This window comes from Syngnathus scovelli, chromosome 13 (genome assembly GCF_024217435.2).
Source record: "Syngnathus scovelli strain Florida chromosome 13, RoL_Ssco_1.2, whole genome shotgun sequence".
Taxonomy (NCBI): Eukaryota; Metazoa; Chordata; class Actinopteri; order Syngnathiformes; family Syngnathidae; genus Syngnathus; species Syngnathus scovelli.
The window spans coordinates 8,383,404-8,405,873 of NC_090859.1; the positions used below are offsets into that span (position 1 = coordinate 8,383,404).

The 22,470-nt window shown below is 38.5% G+C and overlaps 1 protein-coding gene across 2 annotated transcripts in view; it reads right to left on the reverse strand.

The window, feature by feature from the left end:
• LOC125979904 (astrotactin-2) overlaps nucleotides 1–22,470 on the reverse strand; it is a 150,406-nt gene that overhangs the window by 88,140 nt on the left and 39,796 nt on the right. For both annotated transcript variants that reach the window (XM_049738757.2, XM_049738755.2), the window contains exons 3-4: nucleotides 15,599–16,022; nucleotides 362–514 (exon numbers count right to left, since the gene is read on the reverse strand). In XM_049738757.2, the coding sequence (XP_049594714.1) occupies nucleotides 362–514; nucleotides 15,599–16,022 (577 nt within the window). The remainder of the gene's footprint in view (nucleotides 1–361; nucleotides 515–15,598; nucleotides 16,023–22,470) is intronic.

Consider the following 22,470-nt stretch of genomic DNA (forward strand, 5'->3'; position numbering starts at 1 on the left):
TCAATTGATATCACCCACAAAATCCTACAGGACATCCATCTCCTCTTTTGAGGAGGAGACTAAAGGGAATCAGAGCCCCAAAAATCCCAACTAATGTCTGTTTCCACATTGAAGACAAATTGAGGATGGCCCATGCCCACAATCCCTCCAAATATCTGATTTAAAAAAAAAAAAAAAATCAATCACAAGTTGAACACAAAGCAGCTTCTGAGGTTCACTTGATCTGTATTATGGGTGCTTAGAAGTCAACTTAGATATTTGGGGGAAACTTGATCCACTTTGTCCATGTCCCAATATTAAAACACACACATTGTAACATGTGTAACATTTATCCTGAAATAAAAATAACTTCCTGTCCTACCTCTGTTGTGGCTGGGTACTCTCCGGCGGCTGGTAGAGGAGCTGTGGATAACGTGTTGGTAGCGTGAAATGTCTGGCGGGGTTTTAGGAACGCGGAAGCTGTCCTGGAACCGCTGCATCAAATCTTCCACGGCCTCTCTGTTCGGGTCAATAGCTGCGGCAGAGGATGACAAGAGTGAAAACGTCATAACACTTTCTCGTGAAAATGTTTTCAAGGAAAATTGTAGGAATACTCCTGGAGTATGCTGAAAATAACTTTAGGACCTAAATGAAAGCATCGTTTGCATCACGTGACAATAGCCTGCCCCATTAAAACAAAAAAAAGTACTTTTTTATATTCCTAGCTTTCACAGGATCCCATCAATTCAATATTGCCTCATCTCTCTACAGAGATCCTGCCAACGCTTCCTCTCGTGGCTCAGTCTCAGTCATTCTGATTGATGACTCCCGAACACCTCGCTTTGGGCAAAGTGACTATATAGTCGAGAGAGGAAAAAAAAAAACAGCTCTGCTCACTTTCCTTTAAACTAAAAGATAAAAAGGGAGGGTATAAAAGTCAACTGCCATACCGCGAATGATCTTACACAAAGAATAAAAGCGAGACCGTTGTGGCATTCGACATCCAAAAAGGCTGACGACACTACGCATGGTTATTCCCTTATTTTGCCATATAATGGCCAGACCTGATATGAGAAGTATTTCTGAAACACAATAAACTTTGTTTATCTGTCTGCTCCACAGGCTGGGGGCAAAATAATAAAAGGCAGCTTTGCTGTGAATTTTGCTTCAAACTTTACGAATTGATGAAATACCTCCATCTGGGCTCAGACAATTTAAAGCTTATAAAGATTCTTCAAATCACTCTTGAAGCACACAGTTGAACAGTGCAGAGACTTTAGAATTGGTGCAATAGGAGTTGTTCCGTCTGCATCCCTCCAGCTGAGCTCCAGAGAAGATATAATGGCTCAATATTCTTGTTTGGAAGATGAGAAAGATAATGATAACTTTAAAATGTAAAAAAAAATCATCTCTCTTCTGTCAGCTTTGGTGCGAACTGGACTCAATTTGGCTAGGTTTTTGAGATTTTTTTTTTTTTTTAGATAAAAGTATGTAAAAAACATCACATAGTTTATTAACTTTACCAGATGCTTTATTTTCTATTTTAAAATAATTCAAAAATCTAAAAAAACATAAAAAATAAATAAATCTATTTTTAATATTATTTTGGATCGTTGTCAGCACAAAGGTGACATTGAGTAATTCATGATGACATCAAACAAAACATCAAATCAAGGCAAATTTCAATAAGGACAAAAAATGTGAATTATTTCCTAACACTTTGAGTGGATGTAGATTCAGAAAACTAACAAAAGCAAATCAATTACACCTGGGTACTGTTTGAAATTGTGGGAAACAATTGAATGTTCTTTTATATCATAGGTGTCAAACTCAAGGCACGGTGGCCATATACGGCCCCACACATCATTTTATGTGGCCCGCAAATACAAAATTTGCATCAACTTCATGTGTCAATGCTAAAATTACAAATTACACTTGATGAAATAGAGATAATGGTAGCATTTTTTTATTGTGATTCCTCTTTTTAAAATATTTGAACAGTTTTGCTGGTCTCTGATTTCAAAACTAGTTATTTATGAGTTTGTTATGCAGCCTCTAATGTATATAATATAAGGCGTTTACAGTCATAATAGCCCTCCGAAGGAAACTATGACGATGATGCGGCCTGTGACAAAAAAATTGTTTGACAACCCTGTTTTATATGATTAGAATAATGTTTATACATCTGTGTGTTTATGACGGGAGTTTTACATTTCCACACTGAAAACAACATCACTCATAAACTCTGTGCCAACACCCCACAATTATTTCCTGACATAAGTTCTCTCTCCAGGAATATTGCTAGTGCAATTTGGATCACAATCAAGTATTCAAATAAGTACAATAAGGCAAAGGAAAGAGGGAGCATTGTCCCAATGCGACAATGTTACATAATTGAAATCCCTGTTTCCAAATTAAACCACACATTCATTAAATGGAAATTATTACAAACTCTTCTGACTTTGGTATCCGAAAGGCAGAGTAGAACCTCACAATATAAACAGTAACATTTTTTGTTTAACTTGGCTTGAAAAGATGCTCTAAAAGTCAAATAATAATCCCTGACAGAACATAAAGTGGCAGGTATTGCTTTTCTGTAGAGAAATAACAAAAAAATGGAATCAATCACCGAATGTCAGCCAGGCTATCATTTTCTGCTTTTACACTAAACACTGGTGTACTTGACAAATTTGACAATTACCTACATTTTATGAAGCTTGAGTTCAAGCCCTTGGTCAGAAGAATTCTACTCACATTATTTCTTGAATGAAAAATCAATAAGAGATGTGGAAAGATCGAAACCCTTGGAAAGAGAATTCACTGAACATTTAATCAATTGGTTCTTGACATCCTCATGTGAAAGCGTAGTTCAAGTTTCTTACATCAGACAAAAGAGTGCACTTTAGCGTACATTCGATGATTACTTACTATGGCATTTCATCAACACCAATTTTATATTACTTCAGGCCTTAAAATTTGGAGCGAACCCCTCAGTTCCTTGGTTACAATCAAAGGATGGCCATGTGGCATGCAGGAGCAGTTCCAAACAAAGGACACAGGAACTTTTGCCTGTATTTTCTGGTCCAAATATAGACTCCTGGACTATCGGGATTTCCACTCATCAAAGCTCCTCAGATCCAACAAGCCCATAGCTGCCAAGAGAGTATCTCTCTCAAGACATCCATCATTGTTACTTAGTGTATGTGAAGGCTGTGTTGAAACCACTGATTCCCTCTGTGAAAACTCCTGACCTTCTAAAAAAAAAAAAAAAAAATCAAAATGCCAGGCGAAGCAATCCAAAGACTCCCAGCTAATGGAAGAAGGATAATTGAAGAGGACTGAGTTTGGCAGCTTATCTACAGCAGAACATGTGTGCAACAAACATATACGCTTCTAAGAAGCCTTTTGATGCAATCCATTACCCACTATATCACCTTGCTGAGTTTCACAACATCTAAAGTGTTTACATCGCGCTTCCCTTATATCATTGGAGGGATTCCAAACTGAATTCTTCCTGTGTATAGTTTACTTTCTCTTGTCCAGATCTGTGACTAGTTTTTCAAATAATACGCTGTCATTATTTGGGTCCTGTTTTTAAAATGAACAGCCATGAACAATTTGCAAATAATGATTATCATTTTAAATATTTACAATTAATTTATAAGTGATTACAACCAACCACTTATTTAATAATACTAAAAAAGCTATTCACCAAATTATTAATTTTTACATTTATTCATTTATGTATTTATTTAATGCAAAACAACCAAACCGGTAAGAATTAATATTGCTTGCACCCAATCCTACCAGTTTGCTTTGTTTTCTTGATGCTATGGTTTGTTGCTGGAACATAGTTCATCCAGCATCTGTGCATTCATCCATCAAGGCATATCTGCCCATCAATCATCAATCATGCTTATCCTGTGCAGCATTGCAAGGGGCCTAGAGCCAATTTCAGCCCACAACACTGACTGACAGATATGGTTTCCACGGCTCTTCCTTCTAGCAGAGAGAATGGTTCGACCCTGCTTCTTTAAAATGCCCTTTAACCTTCATGTGAAAAATTAATATTTGTCAAGTACTACTTCTACCTGTCTGTAATTAAATATCAAATAAGTGTTACCCTATTCTGCTTTTAATACTGGTATTTACCTCATAAGAAGTTAAATAGCAGAGGTGCCAAAAGCTAGTCCAAAGAATCAGGTATTTTTAATTTTACATTTGATAGATACAAATCATCCGCAGCTCCTGGAAGTATTGTTTCATTTAAGAAAAGACAAATGAAAAAGCTGTCCCCCAAATTACCATAATGCATAAGACACTCAGAATAATTTCACTGAATCGCTAATGTAGCCGAAGGGAATTGCTGCCGACAGAAACGGAAACCTTTGACCATGTCTTTCTCTCTCACTCTCCACTAATAGCTTATGACCCTTTTTTCTCTCTGACTTGGGAAAGAACATTTCCTCTACACTGAACGTCAGCAAGACCAAGTAACAATCGAAAGTTGTCCCACCAAGCCTCGCACCCTCGGGCGTGTTGAAGAAATAAACAATCTGGTTTACAATCTGGCTTACAGTGCTAAAATTTCCCTCATCTCTGGGTAGAAACTTAGAAAGAGCAAGACCTCTCTAGGAACATTTCCTGCTAATCTTAGGTTCTTCTGCATGCCCTGTTGAAATTGTACATCCCAAAAAATAATGACAACTTTTATCTCCATTCACGACCAGTGTCGACGACCTTGGCTGATAAAAACAATATTTTGAATTTTTAAATGGAATGCAAAAAGTGTAGTATTGACAAACTATGACCCAGAATGCCAGTGAACCAGTGAAAGTCTATCCAAAGGGCCGAACTAAGCATCTTGGATCAGATAATGCGGAGACTTCAGGTTGATAGGAGTGGCTTGTGACCAGTGTAGCTCCAGCTAACCTTTGACCCTGTTGCCGATAAACAGTAGAGAAAACCAACAATTAGACTTCCCGTTATTGGAAAGCTTCAAGCGAAAGCTTATGAGACTCAACATCTTGAATGTCAATTGGTGAGACATGGGCAAACTGTCAAAAACTGAAATAAAAATTATACTAACCATACCCTGTCTGTTGTCAATGACAACATGCTTTGTTTTTGTTTTTGCCCATCACAGCAGAAAGGCTCACGTTAGTAAGTATCAAAGTAAATGTCAGCATGTCATTTATGCCTGAATGCCAATTTAATGGCAACCTTTTTTCCGCATGCATACTTGTCTTGTTCTTATCCATCTTGACTAACAGCTGAACACCATTTGTATTCATGCGAGCGGATGCAGCCACAAGAGAAATGACAGGGAAGGTTTCTTAAGATTGTTGATTCCCTGCTGTTTCAATTTGAGGGTGGAAAAAAATTCTGCAAGGGCGGGGGTGAATGAATCGGAGAAATTACATCCGCACAAACGTTTTTCTTTTTGTAGTCCTACCTTTCATGTACACCCACATACTGTAGTTCAAGCAAAACAATCACGTTGCATCAGCGTTGCCTTGTTTTTGTCTTCCCCTTCACGCCTTGGAAAGCAAATGATGGCAGAGCCGATCAATAAGGATGAAATGCAGAGGGTTTCAAGCCAAAGCATTTGATTCCCTTGGTGATTTATCCACTGTGCCATTGTTCCAAAAGGAGAAGTCGAGTATAGCAATTTGAGGAAGCATTGATGCCGCTGCTTCCAGATTTGTGACAGCTACACGAAAACGGACTAAGCAGTGAGACAGGTGCAAAGACAAAGACAAAAGTGTTGTGAAGACAAAGGATGCATGATGAATGGAGAGTGTCTAAAAGAGACGAGAGACGGTAGATGAGGGCCAAGCGGTGTCAAGATGAGAAAGCGCCAAGTGTTGGCACAACCACTGAAATCCAGGCTGTCTTGCAAAATATATGTGGAATTTTGCATTATTTATCATCCGCCATTGAGTTACTGAGTCCTGGAGAGCAATAAGCACATTTGTAAGGACGAAATGGCAAAACCCCTAGCTTGGACCTCTAACCCTCAAACACTGGCCCTAACACTCTCACCCACTAACCCCGCTAAATCTGACCTGTATAGTATTTTAATATTTATTGTAGCTTTATGCTCTTGAGAATGATTAATTGCTGTTTTAATGATTCATTTCTGGAAAGGGTGGATAAGATAACGAGAAGAATACTAACCCAACCCTGAGCCACCATCCCTGCATATCTTAATCCTTAATCATAATCCCTAACCCTTGACACCTTAACCTTACCTTTAACCTTACTGGAACGGAAACGATCACCTAAATATGACCCGTATGGTTTTGGAAAATGGTTAATCATTACACTCTAAAACTCTAAACCAAACACAAACCTACACTTCAAATCCTAAACTGCATCCCCAAACCTGAAGCCTCACCCAAACTCAAACACCCTACCTCTAACCTTTACAAAATGATACTAAATGGACCAACGATAACATTAAGTAATTTTGAAAGATTCACCGTACATTTATTCTATTGCTTTTGATAGCTATGATACGACATTTCCTAAGAAATTGCAGATAAATGCTAAAAAATACTGAAAAATAATGGCGGAGAAAAACTTTTCAAACTGTATATAATATAACTGGAAATCCATTCAGATATAACTCCCAGGGGTTGTAGGTAGAATAAGAAAGAGAATCACAGAGTAAGCCAAGTCGCATGTCTTTGCTTCCAATTGCTTACTGTCAAACAAAGAATAGACTTCGACAGCCCGGTCCCAATCATGTCGAAGAACAAAGCAATACTTATGTCTGGAATACTTTCGCTGACCTCTACTTCTAATATTTTTATGGGCTGTAAACCGGAAGCTGACATGCTCCAATGCATCCCTATGTGTTTCAGTGCCACAGGGGAAAAGACGGAAGATGATGGAAAAGGTGTTCTATACTATTGCTGGCACTCTCTTCCGCTTCTTTTATGAGAAGACGGCTAGCCTCGCCACTCCCGAGGCAACGTTCACAGTGATGACTGCTCACACATCACACATCAGAGAGGCGCTGCTTTCAAGCAGTGCTTTATGGAATAGTAAAGGCAATGTTCTCTGCATGGAAATATGACGACATATTGGGTCTATTCAAACATGTAGTTCAAAAAGCAAGGTAAAGTCTGAATTTTCTGTATTCAACAGCTTGGATGATTTGGAAAAAAAGAGAATAGCTTCAAATTATCACACACTAATTCATTAGTTAATTTTTTAAAGCTCTTCTTCACCATTTACCCAAGTACCCAGAAGACTCAAGATGTTTCCCATTAAATGACTAATGAAGACCAACCAGCTTTTGGGAAAATTACATCCAGACAATACACAATAAAGAAACGTGCAGCCCCATGTCAGAAGGATTAATCTCAGTGGTTATTCATAATATACCTACCGTATTTTCCGCACTATAAGGCGCACCTAAAAACCTCAAATTTTCTCAAAAGCCGACAGTCCGCCTTATACTTAGGTGCGCCTTATATACGGACCAATATTGAGCCACTACAGCAGGCGTGTCCAAAGTCCGGCCCGCGGGTCAAACGTATATATCTTATGTATGGACAAAGTTTTAAAATGTGCCATTCATTCAAGGTGCACCTTGTAATCCGGTGCGCCTTATAGTGTGGGAAATACGGTACTCTATTTCGAGTGAGATTTAAACACGCCAACTCAGGTCTCTATCATTGCAAAGCATGTGATCGCAGCGTCCCATCTCAAGTTGACATGTTGCCTCTGTCTACCGGCTTGTGCCTCCACATGGATGTCTTACGGGTCTTGCGATTGTTTGTGTCGCATGGACTCTGAGCTATCTATAGCTCGCTTCTCTCGCCACGGGGACATAATAAAATATGAATCTGTCCCTTCACACTTAAGGCATGCCGAAGAGATAGAACCAAACGCTGACCTGCTCCAGACAGGCAGAATCTTCAAAGTGATAAACACAAATTATCATAGCTCATTAGAGCCTGAGTGGGATGAAGGCCGACGCGTAACGGCCCACTAGAGGAGCTAACAGTTGAAATCATTCTGACAGGCCAAGCTAATCATACTAGAATTCACCTTCCCTTGTTTGTTCCATTGTATTTATGGGTTTGCTTTGGTTTATTGGATAGGTCATTTATTTCGAGGTATTAATGACTGCGGCTTGTTAAAGTTAGAAAATGCGCACTCAAATTTGTCAAACAACAGAGGCACATGAATGTTTAAAGTTTTCTGGCACAGAGACGGTGACAACGAAGTTGTCAGTTTTATGATAAACAACACAACAGGGACGTGCATCAGGCTGTTGTATTGAAAAAGGGCAATTTGCTCTGTTGTGAGCGTGCACACTCAAGTGTCTTATTTTACTTCCTTAAATGCGGTGCACTCAAATCACTGATTGAGACGTGTGTGGAAAAGGATGCAGCAATCCGTGCTTGATGTGGCAACAGACAACGGCACTGGGTCCCTTTATTAAATACAGAAAGAGCTGCTGATCATCTCTGGCAATTTTAATATGTATCTATTGGTGCTAATGGTTCACATAACCCCTCTACCACCCCTTGCAGCGTGCCAACCAGTATAATGATTTTGAAACTATAACAATAATAAGTTCAATGCACTCATCTCTACGATGGAGGCAATGATGCCCTATGTCGTTGTATTTATGAATGAAATATAATGGCATTTACTCACATGGCCCAGAAATGTACCAAAATCACAATAGACCAGCTGCGCCACAATTCAGACATGTTTAGAGCAGCCGTAAATATAAACCAATTTTCCTCCACCAAAGTTATACTGAAGCGAGCGTATCTTCAAGGACACAGCCTTGCTACGCCACAACGCTCAGCATGATTCAGAGAGGTGTGCCAAATTGGCAAAGAGGCAAAGGGAGCCTTGTGCCTGTGCAGAAATCAGGATACACCGCCATTTTTGCATGTGCCATCTGTACCTGCAAAACATCCATGCAAGCACTGGGTCATAATGCAGAGCTGATATTGAAACCAGGAAACTCAGAGCTGTGAGGCAAACATGATCATCACTCCCCCAACCACTCCTGATGACATATAACTGAAAGAAAAATGGATTAACTTCAGACCTGAGCACATGGTGGTATTTATGTAAGAAAATATACTTCGTATCATTTTTTAAAAATGCCTTAACCTTTAAATTAACTTCCTTAATGTCATATTACCCGTGTCTAATCAGAGCCCCTCTGGGAGAAGAAAGTTGATCAATTAATAAATGAAAGTCCATCTTGGTCCGCAGGGAGCTGTTCTGCTGATACCAATGGTTGAAGGGAAAGTAGTCAAGCATATAGCACCAAAGTTTGGTCTTTAAGTAAATAGCCATGCAATTTTGATGGCCTTTTTAAGTGGCGCAGTGGAATTTTAAAAGTTAAAGGGATCAAATGGACATGTGCCGTTCTCATATGGGTGCAGACGTCGGCAGAATACTGAGCGCAGGTCCATGACTAAGAAGTGTCGAGTGTTTCTGGATTAAACAGTGCTGAGCCCATGTGAACTCTGTAGGCAGACAAAACAGCAGAACGTAGACGTTCAGAATTGTGTGGGAAATTACTTTGAGTTGCAAGCCCTGCGTAGTATTCAAGATGATCTTACATTATGTTGAGACTACATCTAAAATGCTGATTAATGTTGATTGAATCCATGGCTATGATTCCGGAAATTTGCATGATGTGGCATGACCAGCTCGGCCAGAGAAAGTATTAGCAAATAGTGGTAGCTTTTGACTACAGTACTTTATTTGATTGAATGGCAAAGTTGTAATTCAATGATCTTAAATATTGGGGGCTGGGAGGGGATATTTGCATTTGGGGATGTGACCATGTGCCACATGCACACAGTGGAGTGGATCAAGTGCAGCCTAAAATATATATATATTTAGACTTTATTTATTTATTTATTTATTTATTTATTTATTTATTTATTTATTTATTTATTTATTTATTTAATTAATTATTTATCTATTTGTTTGTTTGTTTGTTTGTTTGTATAGCACTCACTATTATTAGCCCTCTAATATAGAATTGCATTACATTTATTTTACCATTACTGTATATGATTGTGCAATGAGATTAAATTGTGACAGAAATGAATTCAATGGAAGTCTTTTAGTGGTTAACTTTTTTTGAACTCTTGCGAATAGGTTGTAGCCAACAGCAGCAGCAGTCAACTACACTGTTAACACTTGCAGCATATTTTACATATATTTCCCAGTCCATGTAAAATAATGAAAGATTTTCATTGCTTGTGTATTAATTGCTCAAGGCTCCTTTGAGGTCTAGAAAATAACTTAACATCACCCGGGGAGACACCGAAATATGACTTGGTGGGCGTTTGAAAGATTCCAAAGTCAACAAGAAATGTTGTTAGTGGGGAACTTTCCAAGCACGTTGCAGTGGAAATGGAGCGCGGAGACATTATGCAAATATAATTACAATACGGTGCCAATTTATCACATACCCAAGATGATTCATCAGCTCCAGAGACAATTGAGTTACTCTAAGACAGTGCGAGCCAACATCAGTCTCCCTGGAAATCGTATGTTGACCAATAACAGGTTGCAGGAAAATAACATTCTTGATTTATCCGCAGAGCAGCCTTTGAAAAATGACGGTCAGTAAATGTAGACCATTTGCTTGAAAGTTTATTCATGGAATGTAAATGTCACATGTGCGTGTCACTTATGGCTTTCTTTTTGCCTTCCTGACATAAAGTTCAACTATGTGCTAAGCTTGTCCGAAATTGGCTGTGCATCCCTGCAGCTTCACCAGAGTTATGATGTGCTTCTTGTATGCTTCTCTGATCAATAATCTCCCAGCCTGTCACTTTATGTGATGGCCATTTCTTGGGAGGTTTGCAGTTCTGCCATGCTCTGTGGAATTTTGGATGATGGATTGAACAGGTATCCATGAAACATAAAAACATTTTTTATGACCTAACCTGACTCTTCAACTTTATCCCTGACCTATTTTTTAGATCTGTACTTCAATTCCATTAAAGCAATCATTTTCCATCTGCTTAATAATTATGTGCTGCTTGTTAATATCCTCGACTATTTGGTGGGTAAGCAGTCGAAGCTACTGTTCAAAAGATGACAGAAAGAAGGCTACTGCAAGCAGCTCGCTTATATTGATCTGTGGTGAAGCCATTTGCACTGGAAAGGATTTTATTTTCGTATTTTTGTTTGTCCTGACCAACGAAGATTTGACGTTGGATCGGATTACTATCAAGTCTTCATTTCTCAGCACTGTACCTGGACTTCCTGGCAGCTTGCTCTTGATTGACCCCTAAATTATTCTCGTCCTTCCTCCCCCAAATAACCGCATCAGATGCTCTACTGTGCCGGAGGAGGTTTGTTCATTATGTTCTCCGTCACAGCTTCCAGAGAACACTATGCGGCACAAAGAATTGATGAAACTCATACAGTTGGGTTTCACACTCCAGTGGCCAGTAAGAAATTTATGACCGACTGCCTAAAAATGAAAGTTTCAATTTGAGCGTTTTGGCTTTACGAGCTCATTTTTCATAGTGCCAATATATTTGATTTTGTGTCAGCCTGAGTTATCTTTTGCTGACAATGCAAAATCAATTAACAAAAAAATATAAAATTTGCACATCTTAATGGTAGAATAAAAACCTAAAAGTGATTTTTTTCCTTATTTATTTTTCTTATTTATTTGTACATCTTAATGGTACGATAAAAATCTAAAAGCGATTTTTTTTCTGCTCCCCACTCATTGAACTTGTTTTATCTTTACCCATTTGGCCCTCAGTACAGACATAAAGGAAATGCAGCAATTTTGGATTCATCAAGAAAATGTGAGCAGTGGGCACAAAGGACGCTGTTGTTTTCAAAAGGCCACTGCGCAAGCTGGTGATCCAGTTGTATGTGGTCTTCATCTTTCATACAATTTTCCATGGTTTATTTGTGCTTATATAAAGAAAAAGAAAAGACATTTTAGCCTCATTATCCACAAAAATATGTTTCTACCAAAGGAAACTTATGGCCTATCATCAGAACACTAAATGCCACTGTGAGGCTCATCTGATTTTTTTTTTCCTCAGAATAATTTTAAAAATGCTAGTGAGCAGCAGACAATGCATGCTTACTTGATCATAACTGATTAAAAGTTCAGCAGAGTGCAGCGGACGTCGCCCCACAGACCAGACATAGTTAACGGCTATCGCTTGGAGTCTCAAGTTAATTTAATTTTCACCTTCATCGGGATGAGAATGTGACCTTGGCTGCTACCATCACGACTATCATAAACTGATTTTTTTCATTCGATAGGGGCATCAGAATTCAAATCGGAATTTGACAAGAGTATTCATAAAGGTATAAGTATTTATTCAACCACTAAGTAGAATGGCGATGACATTGCCAAGTGTTTCATTATTGTTAATTGAAATTTTCTGTGTTCAAATAAATAGTACTTTGGTACACTAAAATGAAGCCGAATTACTGGATTCATTGCTTAATATGCCACAATACATTAGATCCTTTACGACGAGACAATTTCTGGTCGCTCATTAGTTGATCTGAGTCATTATTGTACTGTTTCAAAGTGTAAAACCAGAATGGGTTAATTTCAAGATTGATAAAGCGATGTGTTTTAAATATGTCTGAATAAATTAACACCAATTGCACAGAGCTATAAGGTCTCTGAACCTTTGCTACATCACTCCTATTAAATCCCACTGCTACCATTAAACCCAGTGACTCCAGATACATGATCAGTGAAAAGTGTCAAACACTGTGTTGTAGATGCAGCTTGAAGGAGTAAGCTGGTAGTGAGATGGGATGCCGGAGGTGTAACGGTAATAACTCTTGTGACTCTTTAACTACCTAATTCAAACATCATGACAAGCGCATGGATCTCAATCTGTGTGCCATAGCTGGAGGTGCTAAAATAACAACGGAATAACAAAGTACCGAGCGCGAGCTCCTTAATCCTTTAAAATAATACAATTGGATTCAAATTAACGTGGCAAGAATGACAGTGAAAAAAGGCAACTCGGTATTTAAAGGCTTCTGTCCGGGTTGTCTTGCTGTGTAGATCAGCCGCTGGGACAGAAGTTAATTGCCCCCTTACTCAAATGCCACCCCCTTCACGCAGAGTGCAGATAGGGAAGCAGAGGCATCAAATTAAAAAGCTTTGTGGTCTGTCTCTTGGAAAATGCCAAATTGCGCATAGGGGATCTTAGACAGACTTACTTAGAAAGTGTCAGACAAGTGGGAGCTCACACATAAATTAGCCCCTTTAAGCAATGTAAGAAGGAAGCCATGTGGAGTAAGATGCTTTGATTTATAACACCTCAAACAAGCAAACGATGATACGGCATTCTAGATGTTAGATTTTGCCTGAAAAGTTACTTTTTTATAGGTCAGTTTGCTCTTGTTGCATGGCTGCAAGACCCTGCTGATTTGTTTCATGTCTAGCTTATTAAGCAAGTTGCTTTCTTTAAGCCAATTTTCGGTTTGTCGAAAGAATAAAGCCTTGTTTTCTAAGACCTCCTGCTCGGTCTCTTATCCTATAGAAGACCCGAGACACATTGGAGAAAGGACTTAAAGACAAATGTCCACTATCAGCATTGTTTATAAAAAAAATATCTTATAGAAAATGTTTGGTAAACAAATTGCTAAATATCTATTTGAAAATCCAAAATTCGTAGCAGGCTGATGCATTTTAATGAACTAACCAGGATGACAATTATTATCAATTCACCTTGCCACGGATTTGTTGCAGCACACACACACACACGCACGCACACACTCACACGCATGCACACAGACACACACACATGCACACACGCACACACACAAGAGCGAACTTGAGTTCTTTATCAGATTTTAAATTGAATTTCATTCTTATAGAGTAGCTCATAAAGGAGTGTTTCTTTCCAGACCCAAAATGTATCAACCTAAAGCCTGAGTTGTTTGTCATTGAGGATTCATTTGAAAGTTTTTTTTTTTTAAACTATCCACTTATTAATCTTGGTAAGTGTTTTATTCTGCAGCATTTTTGAATATGTAAGCTTTTTATGTAGAATTGAAGAATTTTAACTTTGGTAAACCAATGTCAAAGGCAATCAAAATGTATCACGACCTCAGACAGCTTTCCATTAGTTATGTCATAAGTTCAGCCCAAACTATACAATGTATGAAAATAATTATATTATAAAAACTAAAAAAAAATGTTCCCCCACACAGACTAAAACAGATTCTAAATTGTCTTAAAACATGTTGATATTGTGTAGTCACTATGCCCCACAGTCTTGAATACGTGATTTCATGTGTCCAGTTTGTGCAAATGAAAACCAGATTATTTTCTATAAATCCTATTCTCCTAAACTAACAACATAAAATTTGGCAAGCAAGATGAGTGTATGAATAGAAATTACATTTTCTAAAGCATCACCACTGCAAGATTCAGAATGGCATAAATAACCCGGACATCCTCCATCTCTGTCAGCATACCACTTCAATTATTCAAGTTCAACCGTGGAGAAAAGTGCCCCACTTTCAACAGGATATCAACAGATGCTACAAACAGAGCATGTTCGCCTCCGCTCTTCAGTTCGCCTTGATTATATCTTGCAAGGGTCAAGAAGCAACAGAAACTCAGGCTTTGGTCACTTGACGTTGACACATTCAATTACAGCACACATGAAAGATGTTCCTATTGGGTGTGATACGGTGTATTGAACATTTCAGGCAGATTCCGCAATGTGATTTCTCTGCAATGTTGTTTGGTGACTTTCTGGTGTTTTTCAATGAATTTAGATATTAGAAATATCGTTTAAATATCAGGTGTACCATTGGAAATGATCAAATCTCAATTAATTTCTCTAAAAATGATTAGTTATAAACTACAACTATTGTATATTTCTTCATCTATCTTTGCTAACGTCATATAATGACAGACAGAACAAGAACATTATTTTCCACAGAAACCATATTTTTCCAATTTTGTTTGACATTTTTGTTTGGTAGAGTGCCCTTTGATTTTTCTAATGTAAAATATGTGCTTTGGCTCAACAAAGGTTGAGAGATACTGAATTACAATGTTCAATGAACCTAACGTTTATTTGTGTGGGAAGAAGCTTGAAGAAAACAGACATCAATTCAAACCACTCAACTCAGATCTGTGGTTGTGCTAACCTCCCTGCCACTCTCCTGTCTCGGCCAGTAATATTGTTTTATATCATTGTAAAAATGAATTTGTCTCCCCTTTTTATGATATAACGATACAAGGGAAAACAGTATATAAAGAGAGGAGTTAATGTCGTTTAAGCGTGAGCGATTTTCACCGACGAGCCGGGGTAAAACTATGGAACCAAATGTGAGCAGCACATGCTGTGCTAGCAGTAAACGGGGGTGGTCTTGATCAGAGCCAAAGTTACGCATTCAGGCTGGGCCATCTGGGAGCTGGCGCTACTGATGTACAAATCATGCCCAGGAAAAGAGGACAACCACCACTGAGCAGACATTTAAAATTTGAATAAAATAAAATGGTCATTATTGATCCCTCGAGGGGTCATTCAAATGTACATATCTGAAACATCATCTCATATTGAAGGTGTGTCTCTTTTACTCATGCACTTACCTCTTTTGTCAAAAGAATGTGTAAGTTCATCCTCCTTAGTGTCTGTGTGTCCTCCGTAGCCGATACCGACTCCGTAGTCGTCCTGGATCGTCCCGTCGCTCACTTTCTTGTGCAGCTGGTTGGGAGTGGAGTTCAGCGAGCGAACCACCGGGTCGTCATCGTCGCAGTCATAATCGTCCAGGATGGGCGTCTCTCGGATGGGCACGCCGATGACGGAGCCGCCGTGCTGGTGGGTGCTCCGTGAGCCCCGGTAACTATCCCGGCCTTGGGGTCCCAGCAGTACCGAGGGGATGTAGTGGATTTCGTGAGTGGCCTCTGTACTGGCGCTCTTCTGGGGGACCCTGCGACGCTTGCACCATCGATGGCGGGTGTAGAGGACCAAGGTGAAGAGGAGAATGAGCAGGAGCAGGGCGATGAGGCCTCCCTGAGAAAACGGATAAAAAAAACAATAAAACTGAATTCCCAGAATGAATCAGCTTTATTATATAGAGGGTAGCGCAGGATGTTTTACAGTACTGGTATCCACTTCATACTATATCATAAATACAAATATCATTGCGTTGATTCAGCACTTTTCACCAGCTCCAGCTCAAAATCTAATCTATTAATGAGAAATGTGCTCATTGCTTTACAGTGCAGGTGTGCCTTCCAGTCATTGCTAATGCAGATTTGTCCTACGCAGCAGGCTGCCTATATTTATTCAGTCACACACACACAAACACACGCACATACACGAACTGGGAGTTTTAGCCTGTTACCCTCTTTTTTTTCCCTGCACCTATTCTAATAATCAAAGGAAATTCCTGCGGAGAACCACATGTCGAAACGCTCCATTCAATATGTCTACCATCGCAAAAAAGAAATTGTCTCCCACGCACTATATGGATAATAAAGGAAATACACCTCGTCACTTGTTGAGAAAGTTAAGTTTTGTGTTTACCTATTATAGTTTTACAGTTTAGGATATTAAAAAATATTGAAATAATATACACCAAACTTGATTCAGCAATATGTCCAAATGACATGTTTATAATGGACGAGTAAATGCAGAGTCAACATATTTGTGGCACTGTAGAGAATATACAGGACATGCATGGACTAGTGAGTGTGCACGAAGGGAATGTTAAATAAAAACCCACATTGGGAGGTCATTCGTCACAAAATTTAAAATTTAATCTTCATGAGGAAAAAAACAACACCACCTCCCTTCCCACTTCCAAATCACGCGCATGTGGATGTCCATAAATCACACTATGCCGATAGGAGAGGCGGCTCTTGGACGACTGATGGCACAGACAAACGCGCCCATTAATCTTTTTGTGGATGGCTACTTTGAAGAAAAAGCCGCACAACTTGCCCCTAAGTCACACTTCCATATGTTTTGAAGAGCAACAACACACAATTATGGAAATGTTGCCATAGCAGCTGCATACTAATGAAGTGTCATAGAGAAAAACATGTTCACAGTAAACGCGTTAAAAAAAATACATTTTAAACACATCAAAGTAAAACCGTGTGTTAGTTCCAAGAACTAGAGCGGAAATATGAATTGTGACGAATAGAAGGCTTTAAGTAAGATGCAGCGCTTGCAAGCTACCGACTAATTTTAGCCGTCACTCTGTCTGAGTGCAGATGAGTAATGAGCTTTGGGCTTGCTCATAACTTACTTCGGGCGCAATTTCCTGTTCAGCCTTCAATTTATTTATTCTACACCTTTATTCTTCCAAGACTCCTTTGTCAAAGAAAGAATTAAGGACCTACTGGTTTGTTTATCCTGAACTTCCTCCATGCCCCCCACCCCACCGCTGCAGTTTTATAACCACTTGGTAATATGAATTTGGATATACTTGTCTTATATCATGAATAAACTGAATATTTTAGCTCAATGATAACTTTAAGATATTGGTAACCATCTTTGTTTTTTTAAATTGGAGCAGCTTCTTGGCAACCAATTAATACAAAGTGCTAGATGAATACAATACATTAAATTACACTGAATTATCTGTTGGACTTAATATCATGGATCAAAATCTTTTTTTTTTTAATTAATCAGAGATGGCTTTATGTACATAATTTTTTTTCTAGCACATTAGGTTTTTGAGCTATTATTCAAGTTTGAACTATAAAAACGTGCACAATCATGATTTTCCAATTGCATTATAATTCATAGAGCTATGATGTTTCAGTAAAAAAAAATCCACCTTTCGCTAAACCACACTCTCATTCATAAAAAATATCATGATCATCATCAATAGCAATATAAACTCATTTAAGGTTTTATTTATTTTAATTGTAATCTTGATCTTTATGAGTCTATGTAGAAATGGTCGTCACTGATTGGAAATCATTGCTATTTTGTTGTTTCTTCACATTGTGTCATTCTCTATACGCTTCATGTTGGTGGATTTTGCTCAAGCTCTGTTGGCAACAGCAGTAAGCGATCGATGTGTGTTGATAGAACACCAGAAGAGGAAGCAGCAGGACGGCTACTTGCAAACACTCTTGTCACACTTTAATTCACACCATGGGACCACATTGCTTTGTTGCAGAAGAGCTACGAGTAAACAAGCGACGGTAGAGTCACAGCCATGGTCGCATTGTGTCATCTTTGTGTTAGAGTAAGCCCATTTCAAAAATTGGAGAATATGGTGGTGAATCATTATCAATACAGAACTTGTCCACGATGTGTACAATTTATCGAGTGTATCTAATCTATAATAAAACACAGCGTGGCACAATTTGGAAATAGAAATCAACTTACAGAACAAACATTTCTGGAATTGGAATCAAGTTTTATATTATGAAATGCCTGCAAGTTGTATAAAACATCAGTTTTAATTTCAGATTTTTCTTGGCTGTTTTCTGACCCTTTTTTCCCAATATAAAAGGGCTGTTACAATAAAAAGAATGTTGAGATGAGAAGACTATCCACTGGACTGTGTCTATTACAAATGGTTGGAACATGTTCTTAAAGCAGTACTTCTCAATTATTTTCTATTATACAATTTCAAAATGTGATTTGATTATTCAATTAATTGATTGAATAATCGATAGAATAACTGATTAAACATTTTCAATAGTGACAGCCTGATTAATAGTTATCTGAAATTTGAATCGAGAAGGCAACAATGTGTGAATAAGGCCAAAATCGGCACGATGTAAAAAAATAAATAAGATTGATCAACAGTAGCAGTTAATCGTGATTATCTTAAGTTGGTTCCAAAAGCAATCTACTTGATTGTAGAAAACAATTTGATCAAACCTTTAAAAGTATAACAGCTCTGAAACCTCAAATAAGTATATTGATGCTATCTTATCCTTTCTCTTTCTTTCTTTATTGACCTCTGCTGGAGAAAACCTTGAACTTTTATATGCTTAGCTGTGATATGCCTTCATGATCCAAATCCTCTTCTATATGCAGCGATTCTCGTCAAAACACAACACATGCTCTGTGGTTTGGTTACCATCTGTGCACAATGGAAACTACCAGCCAGCATCTGCCCTCCTGCTTTAGAGGGAGATTGAACTGGCATCATTACCTCCACCAAGGAGGTTCTGTCTATTTCTTTGTTTTTGTTCTGAGTTCCACTTTTTGAACACATTTCTATATGTCTGTTCTATTTTGTCAAGGATAAAGAAAGGCCCAATCTTGCTATCCTGCTAGAACTGATTTGACCCAACATTAATGACGGGGCATGATTTTTTTTCACCAAACCAGATTGGAGTTCAATGTATAAATATTGATGTGCTCTGTGATTGACTGGTGAGCAATGCAGGATACAGCTTGCCAGTAGCCAGATGGGATCTATTCTAGCATTCTACCAACAATAACCAGGATGACGAAAGGATCACATTTTCTAGAAAATGTTTGGATGAAAAAGAATTGGACGGCAATGTAAACAGAATTTGTATGCATTTTGGAACAGCTTTTTGTGCTACAGAATTTCATGGCACACTAAGTGAGCATGCTGTTGCTTTTTGTTATTGTGTCATAAATGTGATCCTGCTTGCTGCCTGATGCGACGATTTCTTTTGTGTACTGTCCGCTTTCATTTTAGCAGTGCAACTGGTACATTCCTTTTCGTAGAATAGAGGTTCCTATAGGCAGTAACGCATCAACATCAAGCACGGTGCTGTTTTCATTGTATCCTCAATGTGCAGAGCCAGCCTCTATGACACTGGTGTCAAAGTCAAGGCCCGGGGGCCAGATACGGCCAGCCACATCATTTTATGTGGCCCGCGAAGACAAATTGTGCATCAAATTCGTGTGTCATTACTAGAATTGCAAATTGTCTTCACTTTTAATAATATCTTTTTTGTTTTAAATATTTGACCAGTTTTTACTCGTCTGATTTGAAAATGAGTTATTTGTCAGTTTGTTTTGTAGCTTTTACTGTATATAATATGAGGTGCTCATACATTTATTATAATGGCCCTCCGAAAGAAGCTATGATTACAATGCGGCCCGCGAAATAAATTTGTTTGACACCCCTGCTCTATGACATGGCCCTGATCTGTCGTAGCATCGGTTGGTCGTCGCCGTTCTGGGGCTAAGGGATAAAGTTCCAATAACAGAATATGAGTCCTTTCAAATTTCAATGAAAATGGGTATGACAAAATTTTAGCAGGTACACTGTGTGACAAGTACCTGGCTCAGCACCAAAACTGTCACTCTACAAATTGTCCAACTCTGACCCCTTAAAGCTAAATATGTCATATAGAATATATACACAACCTTCCGTTCTTGTTCAGCTTTAAATGTGTTTCCACAGTATCTCACAGCGGTATGTTGGAGTGACAGGTGCCTCAGCGTCTGCTCTCGTCTCTGTGTCCAACTGGAATGACAAGCATTGGCTCTCTGGCCGAGTGTTTCCACTCTGCCAAATCACCTTGGGGAAAGCAAGTCTGTCCATCACCTGGACTCAGGAGGGGGGAAAAAAAAAGACCATTGTGGAAATGGGTCTTAGCGTCCCTTTTGGCAAGCTTGTTCAGCTATTAAAAAGCGGAATACAAACCAAAAGAGGTTATATTGTTTGCTGATGTATTACATCGCCATTTGTGAGGGATTTTTTTTTTTTTTTTAATGAAAGTCAAACGATCTAACCTAGAGGGACAAATAGGCTGATCCATGCAAATCGCTGGAGAAATTACACTGAACTAAAAGCCAGCGCCTAATCACAAAATCTGATTATGGCAGAACACAAAAAAAAAACTGAATGAAAACCCCCTCCATCTTAACTCCACAGCAACGGTTCAACCTTTCCATTTTGTTCCTGCCACCAAAAGGAACTAATGCACATTTTCATCATCTCTGCCTTTCCCCATCTCCCAAAGCCCCTATCAGCCATTACTTCATCTTTCACACACCGCACCGCTCCCTATCGGAAGAGTCCAAAGATGTGAGGTCAGATAATGCTGTCTTGAGGCCTCGTCCTTGTGAATTACAACAGGGAATTAGGCCTGATAAGTGTGGCTGTGTCTTTGTGTGTGTGATAGAAGTGAGCAACAAGGAGCCAATGCCGCACAAAATGTCTGGATCAAGGCATCCAGTCTTCTGAGGCCACTATAAAAAATGAACCAGAAATTTAACACTGCATTGGCAACTTGGTTACAACGTACACCAGGGGTGTCAAACTCATTTTTTTCGCGGGCCGCATTGTAGTCATAGCTTCTTTCGGAGGGCCATTATGACTGTCAACCCAAATACGTAAATGTATGAGCACCTCGTATTATACACAGTAAAAGCTACAAAACAAACTGACAAATAGCTGGTTTTCAAATCAGATGAGTAAAAACTGGTCAAATATTAAAAAAAAAAAGAAGGTATTATTAAAAGGGAAGACAATTTGCAATTCTAGTAATGACACACGAATTTGATGCACAATTTGTCTTTGCGGGCCCCATAAAATGATATGGCGGGCCGTATCTGGCCCTCAGGCCTTGACTTTGACACCTGTAACTACAAAATTAAACTATTTAAGTGACTGGTCTGGTAAGTGCTTCTGTTTTAGTTAGTAGCCAGGTCAAACCAGCCTCCACACTTTACTATTTAATGTCTGTGTGTGAATGATAGTATCAATGAATTGAGATAATAATTGTTTCTCCATCATGTAAGTCATCTATTTTTGGAAAGGCACATATTTGAACAATATTGAGACAGAGCATCCATTAGAGAAAGGGCCATTATTTGAGGAAATACAACTTCAAGGTCATATGCACTTAAGCCACGCTTCTATGAAAATAATTAAAATTGCCAATGTGTGAAATACTGATGTTGGAAAACTATAAATTGCATATAGAATTTGCCATCAGCATTTGTCTTTTACAAAAATACAATTTTAATGATTGTATTTTTCCATTTAAAAAAATCATTAATCCCAATTGCAGTTCAACTATTATGTTTCTTTCCAGTGTGCGTTTAAATGAATATAAATTAAGATGAGGAAGAATAGTTATAGCTCAGGATGAGCACTTACAGAGGGTAAATTGCTGTATGTGGATGGCATTCATAGTTTTACATAAGAAGCCTTGACATTTTGATAATGCCTTGCATTTGTTTGTTTGCCTGTTGTCATGGAGCCTGGTTAAATGTTCATAGAAAAATGGCATTCCATGTTCTCCATTAGTAATGAAGCAAACATCGTTGCCAATTGGCCATGTGCAGTCACATTTAAGTTTACATTTTATTTAGAAAAGGGAACAAATTGTGTAAATGCACACACATACCCATTACTGATGGACATCTATCATGTTTAACAGCTTGGATTTTACATTTGTTTGAGTCTTTCGAGCGTTTTTGAGTGTCCAGAAAAGTGCTATTTAAATCTGATGCAATATAATTTTTATTTCCACAGACCAGACATCATCATCAT